At 35.9% G+C, this 17,634-nt stretch overlaps 1 protein-coding gene and 1 non-coding gene across 3 annotated transcripts in view; one reads left to right on the forward strand and one right to left on the reverse strand.

Moving 5' to 3' along the window:
* LOC117315663 (disintegrin and metalloproteinase domain-containing protein 10-like) overlaps nt 1-4,728 on the forward strand; it is a 31,897-nt gene extending 27,169 nt beyond the window's left edge. For both annotated transcript variants that reach the window (XM_033869959.1, XM_033869958.1), the window contains exons 14-18: nt 499-607; nt 1,229-1,360; nt 2,630-2,769; nt 3,699-3,896; nt 4,380-4,728. In XM_033869959.1, coding sequence (XP_033725850.1) covers nt 499-607; nt 1,229-1,360; nt 2,630-2,769; nt 3,699-3,896; nt 4,380-4,475 — 675 coding nt within the window. In that variant the 3' untranslated portion in view covers nt 4,476-4,728. The remainder of the gene's footprint in view (nt 1-498; nt 608-1,228; nt 1,361-2,629; nt 2,770-3,698; nt 3,897-4,379) is intronic.
* Nucleotides 4,729-9,922: 5,194 nt separating this feature from the next.
* On the reverse strand, nt 9,923-10,086 carry LOC117316032. Its single transcript, XR_004529810.1, has one exon. It is a non-coding gene; the product is annotated as a U1 spliceosomal RNA (small nuclear RNA).
* Nucleotides 10,087-17,634: the final 7,548 nt, after the last annotated feature.

Genomic DNA, 17,634 nt, shown 5'->3' on the forward strand with positions numbered 1-17,634 from the left:
AATATACCACAATGTTAATACACAAAGACAAAATATACCACAGTGTTAATACACAAAGACAAAATATACCACAATGTTAATACATCCAGACAAAATATATCATAGTGTTAAAACACCAAGACAAAATATATCATAGTGTTAAAACACCAAGACAAAAAATTTAACATTTGTATATAATACAGGATGTTTAACATTTGTATATAATACAGGATGTTTAACATTTGTATATAATACAGGATATTTAACATTTGTATAATACAGGATATTTAACATTTGTATATAATACAGGATGTTTAACATTTGTATATAATACAGGATGTTTAACATTTGTATATAATACAGTATATTTAACGTTTGTATATAATACAGGATATTTATTATTTGTATATAATACAGTATATTTAACGTTTGTATATAATACAGGATATTTATCATTTGTATATAATACAGGATGTTTATTATTTATTTATTATCTTTGTTTTATCTCCCTGATCACAGGAGTGTACCGGATCGCTGTGTAAAAAGGTCGGCTATACAAATCACGGTCATGAATCCTCATGGGTAGAATGTGAGAGCAGTTCCCCGCAGTGTTTCCTGTCTTGTCGATGTAAGTGGTCTCCCCAGATAATTTAAATCTTAACATTTTTCTCAAATGTGGAAATATTACAATAGACCACTCTTTTTTTTTTTACTTTATTTAAATCTTACGGTTTCTCGTTACCTTATCTAGCCTTATATACCATCAAAGCGTTTCCGATTGGCTGCGCTTAGATTGTGACGTCATAATACTGACAATGATGTTAGATAAATGATTAAAAATCTCATCAAAATTGCACCCCGTCATCATGTTTTTCGTTTTATACCACGAGAGCGCTTTTCATTGGCTGCGCTTGGATTGTGACGTCATAATACTGACAATGATGTTAGGTCATTAATTGAAACTACATCAAAATGTCTGCTTCCGTTTGATTTTGTTCTCTATATTTTGACATTAAACCTGTCGTAATGTAGGTTTTAGAGTTATGTGATTAAAAAGGCTTGTATAAATATCTTATATATCAGGTTGCATGTCATATGGGATTGTATAAAACTCGTCTCGAAAATCTATTTTTTTCCTCGACAAGGCTCAGGGAAAAACTTCTAAAAATAGCATATGAAAAGAAATCTCAACCTTTAAGATCTTTAAAGTCCTATTTGTGTGATTTATTCATTTATATACTTTCTACAGATAATGGAACTAATAATACAACAGATACTTGCATCAGCTCCAGCTCAATACCCCAAGGTTCTAAATATGACGATTACAGAAATTTAGTGAACTCCATCAAAGGTCCAGATTCAAAAGTACCTCTCCCAGCAGGTAAGTAAAAACTTCACTCGAATTATATATAAAGAGTATTTGGTACCTAACTCGCTATGTAAATGTAAATTAAGTATTTTTGACTGTTGGCCGACTGTTAACTGGCGAGGAACATCCGCACGCGCTCAAACACCCAAAGTATTACAATGAAGCGTCTTTCTGATCGTGATTTGTTAACAGTATATCTACATGTAGCAACGCCTTGATTTGAAGTCAAAAAGGTTTGAAGAAGATTCTAATGCGAGGCCAAGGGAACGTCAACTTTGAAGTTCGAATATGCACCAAAGCAGGAATTACTGTAACAGTTTACTGAAGAATTTTTATTCCTTCCTCATCCTAATAAAATATCCTATTTGTGAAACATTGTAGATTATTCAAGTTACAAAACAGTTGTTTCATGTCTTATCAGTAAACAGTCAAAAACTCTCCCCCTCTGTGTTGGGACCAACCCGATGAACTGTTTCCGTAGGCTGAGGGAAACAACTGTGTATTATTGTTGAAAGTATCGATACGTCGGCATGATTAGTTTCGACTAGAGGACACCGTTCCTCTTTATTTGTGGTAGACTATACCATCTAGCATACGGGTGATTGCACATATGTGATACGCTTGATTACACATGTCTGATACGGTTGATGGCACATTTGTGTTAAGTGTATCGTAGTGTGGTGCAGTCACCCGTGGGTCTTCGATCATGCACATCTAGATGTGGTTTGGGATTGAAATCCTCGCAACAGTAGAGGTCACAAGACGACTGTTTCCAAATATTGTAGCGTCGTCACAACTGAAAATGCCATACCAGTGCTTCACGAAAACCTATAGTTTAAAACAATATCAAAGTCATCAACTTGGACAGTTTTATCAGTAAACAGCTTAGGTTTTTACCTTGAGGTGTTATAATAGACATGGCGCTGTACAAAGTTGACAGTCGTTCAAAGCGCTATCTGTTTACTTTAAAGTTTGAGAAAGTCTCAAACCACGAGACAGTCCACGGGACAGAATATCCATCAGAACCTGGCACCCTTTTAACACTTGGAGCTCCGCTCAGGTTGCCGTATTTGAGTTGCAATAAATGTGTCTCGTGCTAATAACACTAGAGAACTAATTTTTGATTGATTTATGAAGAACAAGACTTGTAGTGTGTTTATTCGTCAACATAGCTATTAGTTTTATATTTGTTTTATTAATTGTTCAGATACATGTAGCAAAACATCATATTTTCAATATTAAGTATCACATTGTGATTGGACACTGGTGGTTTTTATACAGGGTCTCCATGTGACGATTTCAAGGGCTACTGTGACGTGTTCAGTCGGTGTCGGACCGTCAATAACAATGGACCGTTGGCAAGGTTACAGAATCTCATATTTGGTAACGAGACTTGGACAATGATTCGGGAATGGATAGTCGTAAGTTTGCATTGTAACAACAATTCCGTTATGTACATCAGCACTATAATTATTACTATATCTACATCTTCCATTGAGGGGCCGCGGTGGCCGAGTGGTTAAGGTGTCCCCACACTTTAACACTAGCCCTCCACCTCTTGGTTGCGAGTTCGAAACCTACGTGGGGCAGTTGCCAGGTACTGACCGTAGGCCGGTGGTTTTTCTCCGGGTACTCCGGCTTTCCTCCGCCTCCAAAACCTGGCACGTCCTTAAATGGCCCTGGCTGTTAATAGGACGTTAAACAAAAAAACAAACAAACATCTTCCATTGTAACCCTGATAAATCAGGTAAAAGCGCCGGTCACGTGACCTCAGGTGAAGATCCGCGGTCCGTGGTTCGGCACCCCCTACCCGTGTCGCTTTGAATTTGTTTGTCTTTTGTTTGATTTTGTTTTTTTTGTGTGCGTGATTTACTCTTTAAAATGATATTATATGTATCTGTTTTATTACATATTATCAAAGATAATAAGTCCGTTTAGTATGCGTACATTTGTCACCTGTGTGATATACCTTGGAACGATTCTCACTGCTAGCGCCAGCCAGAACTCCACTGTGACGTCATAATATGAACAATGACGTGACGTCATTTATTGTACACATTGCGCAACAACATGAATATCTCCGCTTGATTTAGTCCGCCTTGAACATTATAATTTAAAAACCTGGTAAAATGAAAGTCATGTGTGTGTGTGTGTGTGTGTGGGTGTGGGTGTGTGTGTGTGTGTTGTGTGTGTGTGTGTGTGTGGGGGGGGGGGGGGGGGGGGGGGGGGGGGGGGGGATAAAATCTTTTTCTGAAACTCGCCTTGAAATTTTAGTTTTTGCTCGTCAAGGCAACGAACTGGTTGCAACATAGGACACAAATAACATTAAACTAAATCGCCTCAATTCCAGGAAAATTGGTGGATTGTCATGCTGATAGCCATGGCGCTTGTTATTTTTATGCTTATCTTCATCAAAGTCTGTGGTGTCAACACCCCCAGCTTTGACCCCAAACTTAAACCTGTTTCCAAGGTAACGCCGACGTCACCGCAACCAAAAGGCAGAGACTCGAATCAGAAACAGGCGCGGAGACCTCGTGACCAATATTTGGTTAGTAAGACCTTGAAGTCCTGTGGTGTCAGAATATGAACTTCTGTCGTTGTAGTAGTTTCAGACAGCACAAAGAAAGGTTGGAATCGCCTCAAACACTTATTTTTTATTGATGTTTTCCTGCGTCCTATTTTGCCGTGGCCTACGGAGACAACTATTATTTTTGTACTTTTCATACCGTATTTTTTAAGTTTAACTTAAACGTTAGACGCGGAAAAAATTTGCTTCGATATATCCCAAATAATGGCATGGAAATACATTAATTGTAGTTTCGAAGTCATGTTCGTTTGTGTAAAAAAAAAAAAAATTTATATTGCGATATGCATGTATCTACATTATGTAAGTATAAACAGGAACATCTGTCTACACCGCCGTGATATCATGGGCCCGACACAATTGCTTTTCTTATGTTTAAAAAAACAACTTTCTTCTCTCTGTTTAATCAACCGTTATAACCTTAAAAAATATTCCAATCTGTTTTAGGATGCATATGATCGATCACCAAGGCAACCAAGAGCATCACATGACCAGAATCACCCCAGAGAATTCTATCACATGGGAAATCGACAACGATATTAATCTGCTGGAGTGACCGTCCATGCTGCCATCCCAGACGGCAAGGATACTGATCAGTTCGGCTGACCATTTACATCATTTGTGCATATTCAGTGATTATTCTTAATCAACCAAAATAGTCCTCATCGTGCTAGACGAAAGTTATCAACATGAATATTCAGGGGAGATAACTCTTATTTTAGAGAATTCAAGCACAGATAATAGAAACTAGCCAACAAATAAGGCAAGATGGGTTGATATTTAAACGAGAACTCGCAAAGGTAAAAATCATTTATGAAATGACTTTTTAAAATGATTATGAAAAAACATAAAAAGAGTTTGTTGTTTATCCCTTTTTCTTATTGAAATGAATTTTGTTGAAATTGATTCCATAAACCAATATCAATTATGTACATTCATAAATCATGTTATTAGCCGTATGCAGGTCATAGAGGCTGGTTGGTTGGAAGTGATAGGGGAAATAAAAGTTGTGATATTTAAGTTTTAGTAGAAACTTTGTGTAATTTTTTTTTCGTATAAATCCAAGATGGCTACCTATACCTTTGACTATTGTAAACATTTTCTTTTTTTAACTTATTATCCTCCTGTGCTAGACCTGATTTATTTCTCTTTATGTCAAAATTACAGTGAAACAATAGACTAGACAATGAGAAATAACACAACCGGCGGTCAGATTTGTACCTCTCCATATATCAGAATTTTAAAAAAAATCTTTTTGAACGATTATTAAAAAAAACCCAAAGGGATCTCTTTTTCTTATATAATATTTTCATCGCGTGCCGAATGTATGACAATCACGATATGTTTAAATGTGTAGAACTTTTTTCATTATTTGATGTAATTAATGTGATGGCTCCCTGTATAAGGTGATATAAGCCCATGTATACATTGTATGATATGTATTTTCTGACGGTATTGAATTTTAAAGATGCTTCATCTCAAAGAGTTAATTATTAATAACATTCAGTTTTTTTTTTATTTTTATACAAAACAAAAGTTACCTACTTCACGGTATTACCAACTCGAAATGGTTCGAATTGCTCTGTAACTGTAAAGTTTCAAAACAGATGATAAATTGTACCATAAGGAGTTCTACCGCGCTCAGTCTCCAAATTTGTGATGTAATTTTTGGTTTTATAAGCAATCATTATTAGGATGCTATTATCATCAGATTTAATCGTTATTAATTATTATTACTATTTTTATTTATCTTTTTTTTTTTTGTTTTTGTTTTTGTTTTTGTTACAATTAATTATATTTATTTCCATAGCGTGGGGCAGGTGTGCCGTTTTTATGAGAATAGGGTTGAAGCTATCTTTTGCCGTTAAGAAAATGTGTACAGTATATAAAATATATATTTTTACAATATATGTTTCCTGTCATAATTTGTGTGAAATCTAACTGTCTCAATTTCAATGTACATGTGTGCAGTCTTTCGAACAAATATGTTTCTAAGTAATGGTATGTTAAAGGATTAAAGTCAATCAGTGTAACGACATCCATCTTACTCTTGGATCTCTAAATCTTTCTTTCTTCCTGTCATTCGTCTTTGTTGTTCTCTGTTATAATCATTATAAGTATACTGTGTCGCTATCACAGTCTTTGTAATATATATTTGTGGAGAGTGCTTTTTATAAGCTGTTAAAAACTTGTGCCCAATCTAATTCTGTCTAAACAATAAAATACGTTCAATTCAAATCAAATTCACCTACCACGTTTAGTTAAATATACAATGTATATGCAACATATCTCAATCACCGCCATATAGATAATTAGTAAATTTATTATTGTGTTCTGCCATTTACCATCATAGAACCACTCAAAATTTGATGACGTCAGAGATTTCCATATTACATATGTGATGTCGCAGCTGTAATTGTGGAATTTAGACATGAGGAATTATTTGGAAAGTAATAATATCATATTCTTCGTGTATGTAGTAGAGTTTATCTTAAACCACAGGCGTTTGTAGTAATACATTCAATAATAGTGAAATATCTAGCAGAGGTATTTATAAAATAATAATACATATACTTTCAATTTTAATTTATTGTTACAAACGCCTGTGTTTGTACCTGTTTCTATTTCAAATGAGATTGAGGTTAGTTAACATAGAAAACTCTCAGATGGCGGGTTTTCCCATAGGTTTTATGAACTTGATACTAGAGCTCGATACACGTGTGGCTTTGAGTGATAAATTGTGATAATTATATGTTTGTTTGGTCAAATAAACGAGAGCTTTAATATGATTTATAAATGTTGTCGTGTTATTTTATCATCAAAACCATTTTGACATTCATGGTTACATCTAATTTAAACAGTACTTTTATTTGAATACAATCAGTATAAATATATATTACAAAATATAGATCGATGAAGGATTTGGAAACAAGCTAGAGCTGATACGCGTATCAACCCATTTCTATCAAAACTTCGACTTAAGTATATTACTGTTTCGTCAATATAAGATCGCAAACGAGTTCATTTCATACGAGATTTTATGATACGAGTCTTGGTAGTTTTTTTTTTATTATTATTTTATCTCAAATGGAATGAAAACAAATTTAAGATACTTTTAACTTACACTTCGGCAAGTTTTAAAGGCAAAATCAAACCGAGACAGTCATTTAGTTGTGCCATTCATAATTAATAACGTTACGTCATCGCCTATATTATGAGGTCACCATCGATTTCTGACTGGCACAGCCAATGAAAAAGCTTCATGTGTATAACACTATAGTAGCATACGCAGAAAACAACACGGGATACTTCACTCGATTATACGCCGATTACGTCACAGAATTATCTGAACTATGCTTTTTGAGGATCCTAAAATAATTCAACAAACCTAATTTTTAAAAAGATTTAGGCATTTGGCTCGAGGTCTTCATCCCTATAACCTAAACCGCGATAATTGTTTCATTTTCCTCCATTAAAAGGTTCAGAGCGACCAATCAACACATCAACAAAATCTAAAGTACATATAGTATACAGACACAGGGATTTAATACAAATCTCCAACGTACAGTATGTTTTACGTGCAGTGTAATACGTATAAATATATAGCTGAATGGGTTTGGATTTTTACCAAGCCCCTATGATACTTCCCATAACGAGATACAGAGTGTAAACTACCTTCATAAAATCTACTAACTCATTTGTCTTGTTGGTTTGTACATGTATACGTTACAAGTCTTTTATAAGAAAAAATAATTGCAATTCTTTTAAGTTTATGAATTAGCAAGTGACAGTTGCAAATTTCTCCTTAAATTTTATAGCACTTGATCCTTTCCAGTTTGTGAATTTTTTAAAAATGTTTATAAAATGAAGCATGAAACATGTTAAATTGTGTATTGTATTAATTGTGAGAATTGTAAAGAGTAGATATATGTTTTGGTATCTCTATTGACCTTGGCTAGTTTTATTTGGTTGGTAGTCATAATCTCTTCCCTTTGAGTAAAAAAATACCAATTTTGTACAATAACATTGCTTAAAATATATCACAGATGGTTTTATGAAATGTAAAAATACCCTCATTTTAGCGAAACTGAGAAAACACTTCATTTTCCAAAAAAGTCTTATTTAGAATATTTTTATCGTCCAATAACCCGTATACAGTATCGATGGACTATACAAGCATTCAGATACTAAATTATGGAATAAAATTGGCCTTAAATTTCACCGAATTCTAAAACAATCTCTATGTGAAATAAGCTTCATGTATTTTTATATTCCCCATTGTAACATCGGGATGTTTTGTTCGTACATTCCCACTTCGACAACACCTCGTTTTTACAATAGAAATATTACCTGAGTTTACCTGTGGAAATTAGGTATACTGTTTCTGTACAATAGACATATTACCTGAGTTTACCTGTGGAAATTAGGTATACTGTTTCTGTACAATAGAAATATTACCCGAGTTTACCTGTGGAAATTAGGTATACTGTTTCTGTACAATAGACATATTACCTGAGTTTACCTGTGGAAATTAGGTATACTGTTTCTGTATAATAGACATATTACCTGAGTTTACCCGTGGAAATTAGGTATACTGTTTCTGTACAATAGAAATATTACCCGAGTTTACCTGTGGAAATTAGGTATACTGTTTCTGTACAATAGAAATATTACCCGAGTTTACCTGTGGAAATTAGGTGTACTGATGCATGGAACTCAAAGCTGACTCTGCCAAAATTAAAATTGAAGAAAATATTTTAGAATGCTTAAACAATAATTATTTATTGATATTTATTGTTATGTACTTAACAGCAGTTTATTTCTTATATTGATAATGATATTGCATACGGTAATTACTTTTAAAAGGAAAAATTATTGATTCTTGAAGGTGTAAATTAATTTAAATTACATTTTTTTTTTCTTTACAATATCTCTCAATATATCAATCAGATATTGCCTTATTATGAAGCATCTAATTCTTACTTTGGTTTGTTTTTGTTTAACGTCCTATTGACAGCCAGGGTCATTTAAGGACGTGCCAGGTTTTCGGAGGTGGAGGAAAGCCGGAGTACCCGGAGAAAAACTACCGGCCTACGGTCAGTACCTGGCAACTGCCCCACGTAGGTTTCGAACTCGCAACCCAGATGTGGAGGGCTAGTGTTAAAGTGTCGGGACACCTTAACCACTCGGCCACCGCGGCCCCTCTAATTTTACAAATTATATTATTGTTTCAACAAAATAAAGGTGAATTTTGTTATAATCACATGTCTAGGAGTTACGGGCACAAACCTCAATAATATATAGTCAGAACTATTTATACGAGGTCATGTATGTGAATATATCCAATTAACAAACAATCAATTAATATTCCCTCAAAATAAGAGTAAGAATTTAACATTTTGCACTTTAGTCCAATAGTCTTACCCATGCCATTAGTTAGTTTCAAGCTGAACACCTACTGCACGTTCCTCCAAATAGATTGTAACGGCAAACATGTTAAAGTTTCTATGACAGCATTATACATTACCCCCGGGCTAGTTCATGCAAGCTTGTAATTGACCCTTTAGGCCTGAGTTTAACATATGCCAAAATGCTATTAATACGGCGGTAATACTCAATTATCAGTAATTAGATTTCTTCTTAAATCAACCGCTTTACCATATCTGTTTAAATGTGTTTGTTTTTAGTTCAATAATTCTATCATTTTGCATATATATGCCATTCTTCAGAAAAACGATCGCGACTCGAGTGTCTTGTGTACGAGATTAAATTGCACGTTTATTCGATGTCGCGAACTGAAACGTGTTTCTTTTTGAGACAAACACGAATATACAGCAGCCTCACAAGATACACACACACAAACTACACACATACATTTCGCACACAGGGGATGCTATCAAAATAACCATGTCTATCATAGCAAGTTATCCATGTTTATAGTCTTACCGAGATGTTCGAGTGGGATATTTCTGATTTTAATTGTTTATGGTCAGGGGTTAGCGCGAACGCAGACCCCCACACTAAAAAATAGCGTACCCGAGTAATCCGCATTTGGGATTATCGCAGGGTTCAGCCCGACCGGAGTGCAATGGAAGGGCCTCGACCTGGGGGAACCGCCTAGCTGATCACGGTATCCCCTGTACCAGGTAAGTATGAGTTGTTATTGTAAAAATATAGTATATGAACTGATTGTAATATTACGAAGTCAAGGTGCAAAAAATTTAGCATACAGTGTATATAAAAGATAATTAAGTACATAACGTTTCATATTATTAATTTAATATATATAATTCTAGATTAGGTATTACATAATACACAATCGTAAATTAACAGCATATACATCTGTATCATATTTGTAGGTATTTGAAGTTATTATTCTAATAATAAAACAAATTGGAAAACCAAACAAGGGAGGTAAATCTCCCAAACCTACTGACTTCATTTTTAAGGGAGGTAACTCCAGTTCGACTCTGTCGACTATCTGAAATACAATTATAATATGTTTAAAAAAAAACCCGGAAAAATAAAACAAAAGATACATACGATTGTAAAATCGGATAACGAAGATTGAAGACATTTTGTAATAAATCAAATATCATAGAATTTTAATGTTTTATCTCACCCCATATAAATTTGATGTACAACAGGAGACTTCCCCGAACACCAACTCTGGTTAGGGTGGGGTGTTTAGACAGGAGTTAAGGTGTGTTGATAGGGAGTTATAGTCTAACACTGGTAAATCAACTCACCTGTTAGGTGATCAGAAAATCATCATACTTTGCTTTGATATTTGAATTATCAACATCTTGGCATACATATTTACTTACTGAATCTTGACTTGTAAAACAATTGTATCGTTTTGAACCATATTTTCTGTAAAAAGCTTGATCAAACTTAACATTTTGTTAAATGTGTCATATTGATTGTATAATGTAGGCTATAGCTAGGTCTCAGAATGTCAATAGCGAGGGCGTTATATGTGACACAGGTCATTATAATATTTTAATTAATTGATTCTCGTTAACTTCTAGTAAACTAATATCAGATGACTATACTGAGTATACGATTGATATATTGGTAATAAATTAGATTCACTAACACAATCATGAATATTCTTATTGATATATAAATTCCGCGAGGAGTCAGTTTTAGTTTCAGTCATGCGTATCCTAAGTTAATTACTAGTTTTACAACAGCTAAGTTTCTTTTATTTGGACACTTTTGGTTTGTTTTTGTTTAACGCCAGTGGTGGAGGGCTAGTGATAAAGTGTCGGGACATCTTAAGGGAGCAGTGGTTGAAACCCTGCCTGGACAAAATTAATTGATACTGTACATGCCAATGGTCCAGATAACACCAACATACACAAATTGCACTGAATCTCGGTCCAACGATGTTGCCAAGTGAGAGGTATAGCTTGTGTTTCATCGTTGATACTAAAAATAGACATTAAAACTTATTTTTTCTTAAATTAAAACAATTCTAGTTGATATCGAATATTGTGATTGTTATCAACACAGCAACTACACAATACATTTAATCTGGCATCACAACATAAAGCCATGAACGCACAGTTAGGCTTAAAATCTGTTTACAAGGTGCAAAGCAGCCAATTTTTCGACCGCTGGCTATAGTATAGCCCCAGAGAACTAAAAACGAATTGTCCATCTTGTCTTTGTCATTGTTTTTCTACAGCTATGAAACAGGTCACTGATATAGCCAATAAACATTTGTATATCACGTAGAGTTGTGCATCCAAAATTTACAATACACATTTGCTTGGATTGTTTGACTAGATTAATCACAATTTGCAATCTAATTAACTGGGTCACGATCAACAAGAGGGATAACTCAAATAAAAAGCGAAGCTTTAATAGATTGTTTAGTAACGGAAGGGAAATAACTCCTACAGTATAGTCTATTTCTCTTGTACTGAACAAAAAGCAAAAAACATAAAACTGTTTTTTGTTTGTTTGTTTTTTGTAAAACTGTCTTAAAATTACGGTCAACAAATTACATTAGGTAGCATAATATGTTCAAATATGTTTGTATATCATGAGTTGTTTGTTATTGATACTTCATGCCAATTTTCAACAAAAGCGTTTATGTAAATACATTTTTCTGGAAAAGGTAACAGTTTGTGTGATTTTATAAAAAAAAATATTAATCGCTTAATCTGCTAATAATATTTTTTGGTTCCAAAACGCTTGAACGAATGTATCCCAAATCGGGTACGAGATTGGCGATCATTGCGTTTCACGAATGAAAGAACAAGTATTTCACTTAACCTAAGAAATGAAAAAATACCTTATAAGTCATAGATAACTGGTGACCTCCTTCCTTACTGTGACACTAAGCATCAAGGCTTATTTCAATTATACTACCAATAACAGGTGTTCGGACCAGTTGTCATGGCGAATTTAGACATTGCGGTTACCTCCCTTTTCACGCCATCTGGCGAAACCTGAAGTCCCTAGCATATACGTTAAAATCATCAAATCAATTGAATATAAATTGTCGTGTTCTCAAAGATTCTAAACGTGAGGACATTATGGTAAATTATATATTAATCATCGTTCAGCCCAACACTTACATTACTCAATATTCAAATATGATTTTAACATTGCCTTCTGAAGTGAAGTATGATTTGATTCACTGCTGACGATATGCATATGAACTGTCCAAAGATTGCTTGGTGTACGTTAAAGTCAATGTATTGACATGTTTTATCTAGAATGAGGCAGGTATCCATTAAAAGTGCTACAAAAATTAGAATTGTGAAATACCGGATGAAATTGAGAAACTCCCCAAATTGTATTTTACAGTCTTACTATGACGAGACTTGATAGAAATTAATGATAGATGCATGTTGAATATCAAAATGTAAGAAAGAGTTATATAGAATAGGTTTAGGGTGTATGTGGGATTCATCAATGATCTTCAAATAATCATGCAAAAATATATATGCAAGAGTGTGAAAAAAATCGGTTGTCTACAAAAGGATTTATATATTAACATTTTCACAGGTGTTACAGTTTACAGAATTACATGAACAAGAGGCCCATGGGCCTTAAAGGACACATGCGATTTAAAATATTTCAGTAAATTTAATTGACCCATTTTGGTCCCGCCCATCAGCCCCTAGGGGTCCGTCAGGGCCAACATGTGCATACCATCAAACTGCAATGCCCAAGCTGATAATGTTAACCAAATTAGAATGAATTCCAATAGAAATCCAACAAATCGAAGTCAAAAAAGTGATTTCCCTATTCAAACTATTGTAAAGTTTACCCCCTACCCAGGTGCAAACGTGAGAATTTTGGTAAAGAACCTTAAGACCATTCGATCTATGAAGAGTGTTTGATTTCACCATATGTGAAAGTAGAGAAGAAGAGTTTTGAAGTTTTAGTCAATAAGACCCTTGTGAGCCGCGCTCCTCAGTCCCCTGGGCGTTATGGACCATGTAAGTCACACTTTTGGTTGACCTTTAGCCAATGACGCTTCATGCCAAATTTCATTGAATTTGGTTTAGGTGTTTTGGAGAGGAAGTCGAAAATGTAAATTGTTAACGGACGCACGATGCATGACGACGGACAAAAGGCTATAACAAATAAAAAGACGTTATCGGTTGAATACTTGAAATTGCTATAATTCTATCGTAACGCACTCTAAATATTTGAAAAAAGAAGATATAACATTGAACGACACGACAGAGTTTGTCTTTTATGTGACCTAAATAATATTGAAGACAAGTTCCATTTTGTATAAGTGTGTCCTTGTTTTTCAAATTTGAAAAGGTATTATGTCAAACAATCCAAGTGTGTACAAATAAGTGGAATGACATTCTGCAATAAGCACGAAAGGAATGACAAGTTTGGGTAAATATATTTAACTTGAAAATAAGAAAAGGTAAGAATTATTACCGCTATGAAATATTTCGTGCGTACACATATTTTTTTTATGTTATTACATTCATGTAATTATAATATACGGTCATGTTAATGCACTATCCCATCATTTTGATATGTTAGCCATTCCAAGGTTGAACCTGTATATATGTATATATGAATTTGTGAAATCTATTCTATGTATACGTCTGTACTCTTAACTGATGAGCCAATTAGCTCAAAGTAATAAAGAAATTGAACTTGAACGTAGAGTCAGTGTAAGGAGTCGGGTGTTATTCACATGTAATCTTTTGATTGACACGTGTTACAAACCGGTGGAAACATACGTGTAAGTGTAAATTACAACCAGATGTACTAACTATGCCATATGTTCCTGGAGATATTTAATATTTATTTTACTTTTCAATTAGAGAAAGTACACTTACTGTCCTTTAAAATGTACTTGTTAAAAAAAAACGACCGCTTATTCTTCTATGGCCAACTCTGACCTTGGTCATTTCTTTTTACAAATTAGTCGCAAGATTGCTGTTTTAGAATATTGGATTTCACCTCACACTGCGGATAATTTTGTTTTAGACTCGTGATATAATGAATTTGTAGATCTTAATATAGCGAAGCCAAGATGTAAAATAAATATATTATCTAAAGCAAGATCTAAGTAGTCGATTATATGACGTCTTGTTGACCAAGTGTGGTCCTAATGAAAAGCATGTTTTTGTTATTCACACTCATCGGGTACATGATATTTTTATCCAAGAGTTGAGCAAATTCCTCTAAATGTCTTTTATATCAGCATATTGCAGATCGATTTGAATTGCAGTTGTATCTAACGAAATCTTAAATTCAAAAGTATTCTTTTTAAGTTTCGGATACAAGCACACGTTTTCAGTGTCGCTAGTAGATACCATGGTATCCTCAGATACCAAGACTGTGTTTATTATGTAATAGAAGATAAGTTTGATGATGAAACTCTATTTATATTAGTATGTCCCGCTTATAAAGATTTGAGAACTTTGTACACCGAGTCGTATTTTTATCGGCGCCCCTCTGTATTCACGTTGAAAAGTTAGTGCTAAACAAATGACTCCAAAGTTTGACCTTGATTGGGTTTACAAGTACTGATTCTTTGTAAAATATAATTACTTTTCTCTTTTTTTTTATGTTGTGTAATAACTTTGAAGACATATCAGTAGACTATACAATAACTTGCATAATACAGTGTTACATTAAACTTTTATTCCTGGTCATTTGCGTCCGGATTATTTGGCCGTCCTCTGTTACAGATAAGGCCTTGTCCTGTCCATCCGGATTATTTGGCCGTCCTCTGTTACAGATCAGACCTTGTCCTGTCCGTCCGGATTATTTGGCCGTCCTCTGTAACAGATCAGAACTTGTCCTGTCCGTCCGGATTATTTGGCCGTCCTCTGTTACAGATCAGACCTTGTCCTGTCCATCCGGATTATTTGGCCGTCCTCTGTTACAGATCAGAACTTGTCCTGTCCATCCGGATTATTTGGCCGTCCTCTGTTACAGATCAGACCTTGTCCTGTCCATCCGGATTATTTGGCCGTCCTCTGTTACAGATCAGAACTTGTCCTGTCCATCCGGATTATTTGGCGGTCCTCTGTTACAGATCAGACCTTGTCCTGCCCGTCCGGATTCCTTGGCGATCCTCTGTTACAGATCAAACCTTGTCCTGTCCATCCGGATTATTTGGCCGTCCTCTGTTACAGATCAGAACTTGTCCTGTCCATCCGGATTCTTTGGCCGTCCTCTGTTACAGATCAGACCTTGTCCTGTCCGTCCGGATTCTTTGGCCGTCCTCTGTTACAGATCAGACCTTGTCCTGTCCATCCGGATTCTTTGGCCGTCCTCTGTTATAGATAAGAACTTGTCCTGTCCATCCGGATTATTTGGCCGTCTTCTGTTACAGATCAGACCTTGTCCTGTCCATCCGGATTATTTGGCCGTCCTCTGTTACAGATCAGACCTTGTCCTGTCCGTCCGGATTATTTGGCCGTCCTCTGTTACAGATCAGACCTTGTCCTGTCCATCCGGATTATTTGGAGGTCCTCTGTTATAGATCAGAACTTGTCCTGTCCATCCGGATTATTTGGCCGTCCTCTGTTACAGATCAGACCTTGTCCTGTTCGTCCGGATTATTTGGCCGTCCTCTGTTACAGATCAGACCTTGTCCTGTCCGTCCGGATTATTCGACCGTCCTCTGTTACAGATCAGACCTTGTCCTGTCCGTCCGGATTATTCGACCGTCCTCTGTTACAGATCAGACCTTGTCCTGTCCATCCAGATTATTTGGCGGTCCTCTGTTACAGATCAGACCTTGTCCTGTCCGTCCGGATTATTCGACCGTCCTCTGTTACAGATCAGACCTTGTCCTGTCCATCCGGATTATTTGGCCGTCCTCTGTTACAGATCAGAACTTGTCCTGTCCATCCGGATTATTTGGCCGTCCTCTGTTACAGATCAGACCTTGTCCTGTCCATCCGGATTATTTGGCGGTCCTCTGTTACAGATCAGACCTTGTCCTGCCCGTCCGGATTATTTGGCCGTCCTCTGTTATAGATCAGAACTTGTCCTGCCCGTCCGGATTATTTGGCCATCCTCTGTTACAGATCGGAACTTGTCCTGTCCATCCGGATTATTTGGCCGTCCTCTGTTACAGATCAGACCTTGTCCTGCCCGTCCGGATTATTTGGCCGTCCTCTGTTACAGATCAGAACTTGTCCTGCCGTCCGGATTATTTGGCGGTCCTCTGTTACAGATCAGAACTTGTCCTGTCCATCCGGATTATTTGGCGGTCCTCTGTTATAGATCAGAACTTGTCCTGCCGTCCGGATTATTTGGCGGTCCTCTGTTACAGATCAGACCTTGTCCTGCCCGTCCGGATTATTTGGCCGTCCTCTGTTATAGATCAGACCTTGTCCTGTCCGTCCGGATTATTTGGCGACCTTCTGTTACAGATCAGACCTTGTCCTGCCCGTCCGGATTATTTGGCCGTCCTCTGTTACAGATCAGACCTGTGGCGGACTAATTCCCAACAACAGATTTCACGGTAACGTTAGGTTTGGTTCCTTTGGTTGTATTATCTGTTATAACATTATAGTCCCTGTCTGTACACTGGGGTGAAGACATCACGTGACAGTAAAAGTGTGAATCATTTTGTCCATAGTAAGGAAAGGCATGTTTTCTCTTATTCTATCAGATACCTGTTTTTGTAGGGAAATGAAACACGTCAATTTGATTAGCTGTCTCGGAAACTCGGACAAAGCTTACATCTGTTTCATTCTGGAAAAAAAACTGAATACTTTAATCAATTTTGTAGCACATTTTCCCCTTTAAACGGTAAGAGCAACTACATCACGGATGTTTACACAGCTTGAGGAAAAAGTGTAAGTGTATGGATATTAGTAAATTCCGATAAAAAGTAGGTAAAGAAAAATATTGATTTGAAAATGTAATTAATGTTTTTAACGACCGGCACTACTTTGTCATAGGATACAGTTTCAGAGAAGTCTTACGATAGTGATGTATTCATGTGCTCGATATCAGGCTGTTTTGTCCTGTCTAACAGTGTTACGTCTTCAATGACCACTGATACGATACAGTGTCCAGTCATTGGTCATTTTAGCTCGGTGCTATCAATGTTCTGTCAGATCATGTAACGAAACTCAAACAGGTGTTTCGTCCTTCAAGGACTCATTAGCAAAGCTAAGGGCCTAAAGCGATTAGGAGATCCTAGGAGGTGACCAGAATCGATATCGATATAGATTAACAG

This window comes from Pecten maximus, chromosome 17 (genome assembly GCF_902652985.1).
Source record: "Pecten maximus chromosome 17, xPecMax1.1, whole genome shotgun sequence".
Classification (NCBI taxonomy): domain Eukaryota; kingdom Metazoa; phylum Mollusca; class Bivalvia; order Pectinida; family Pectinidae; genus Pecten; species Pecten maximus.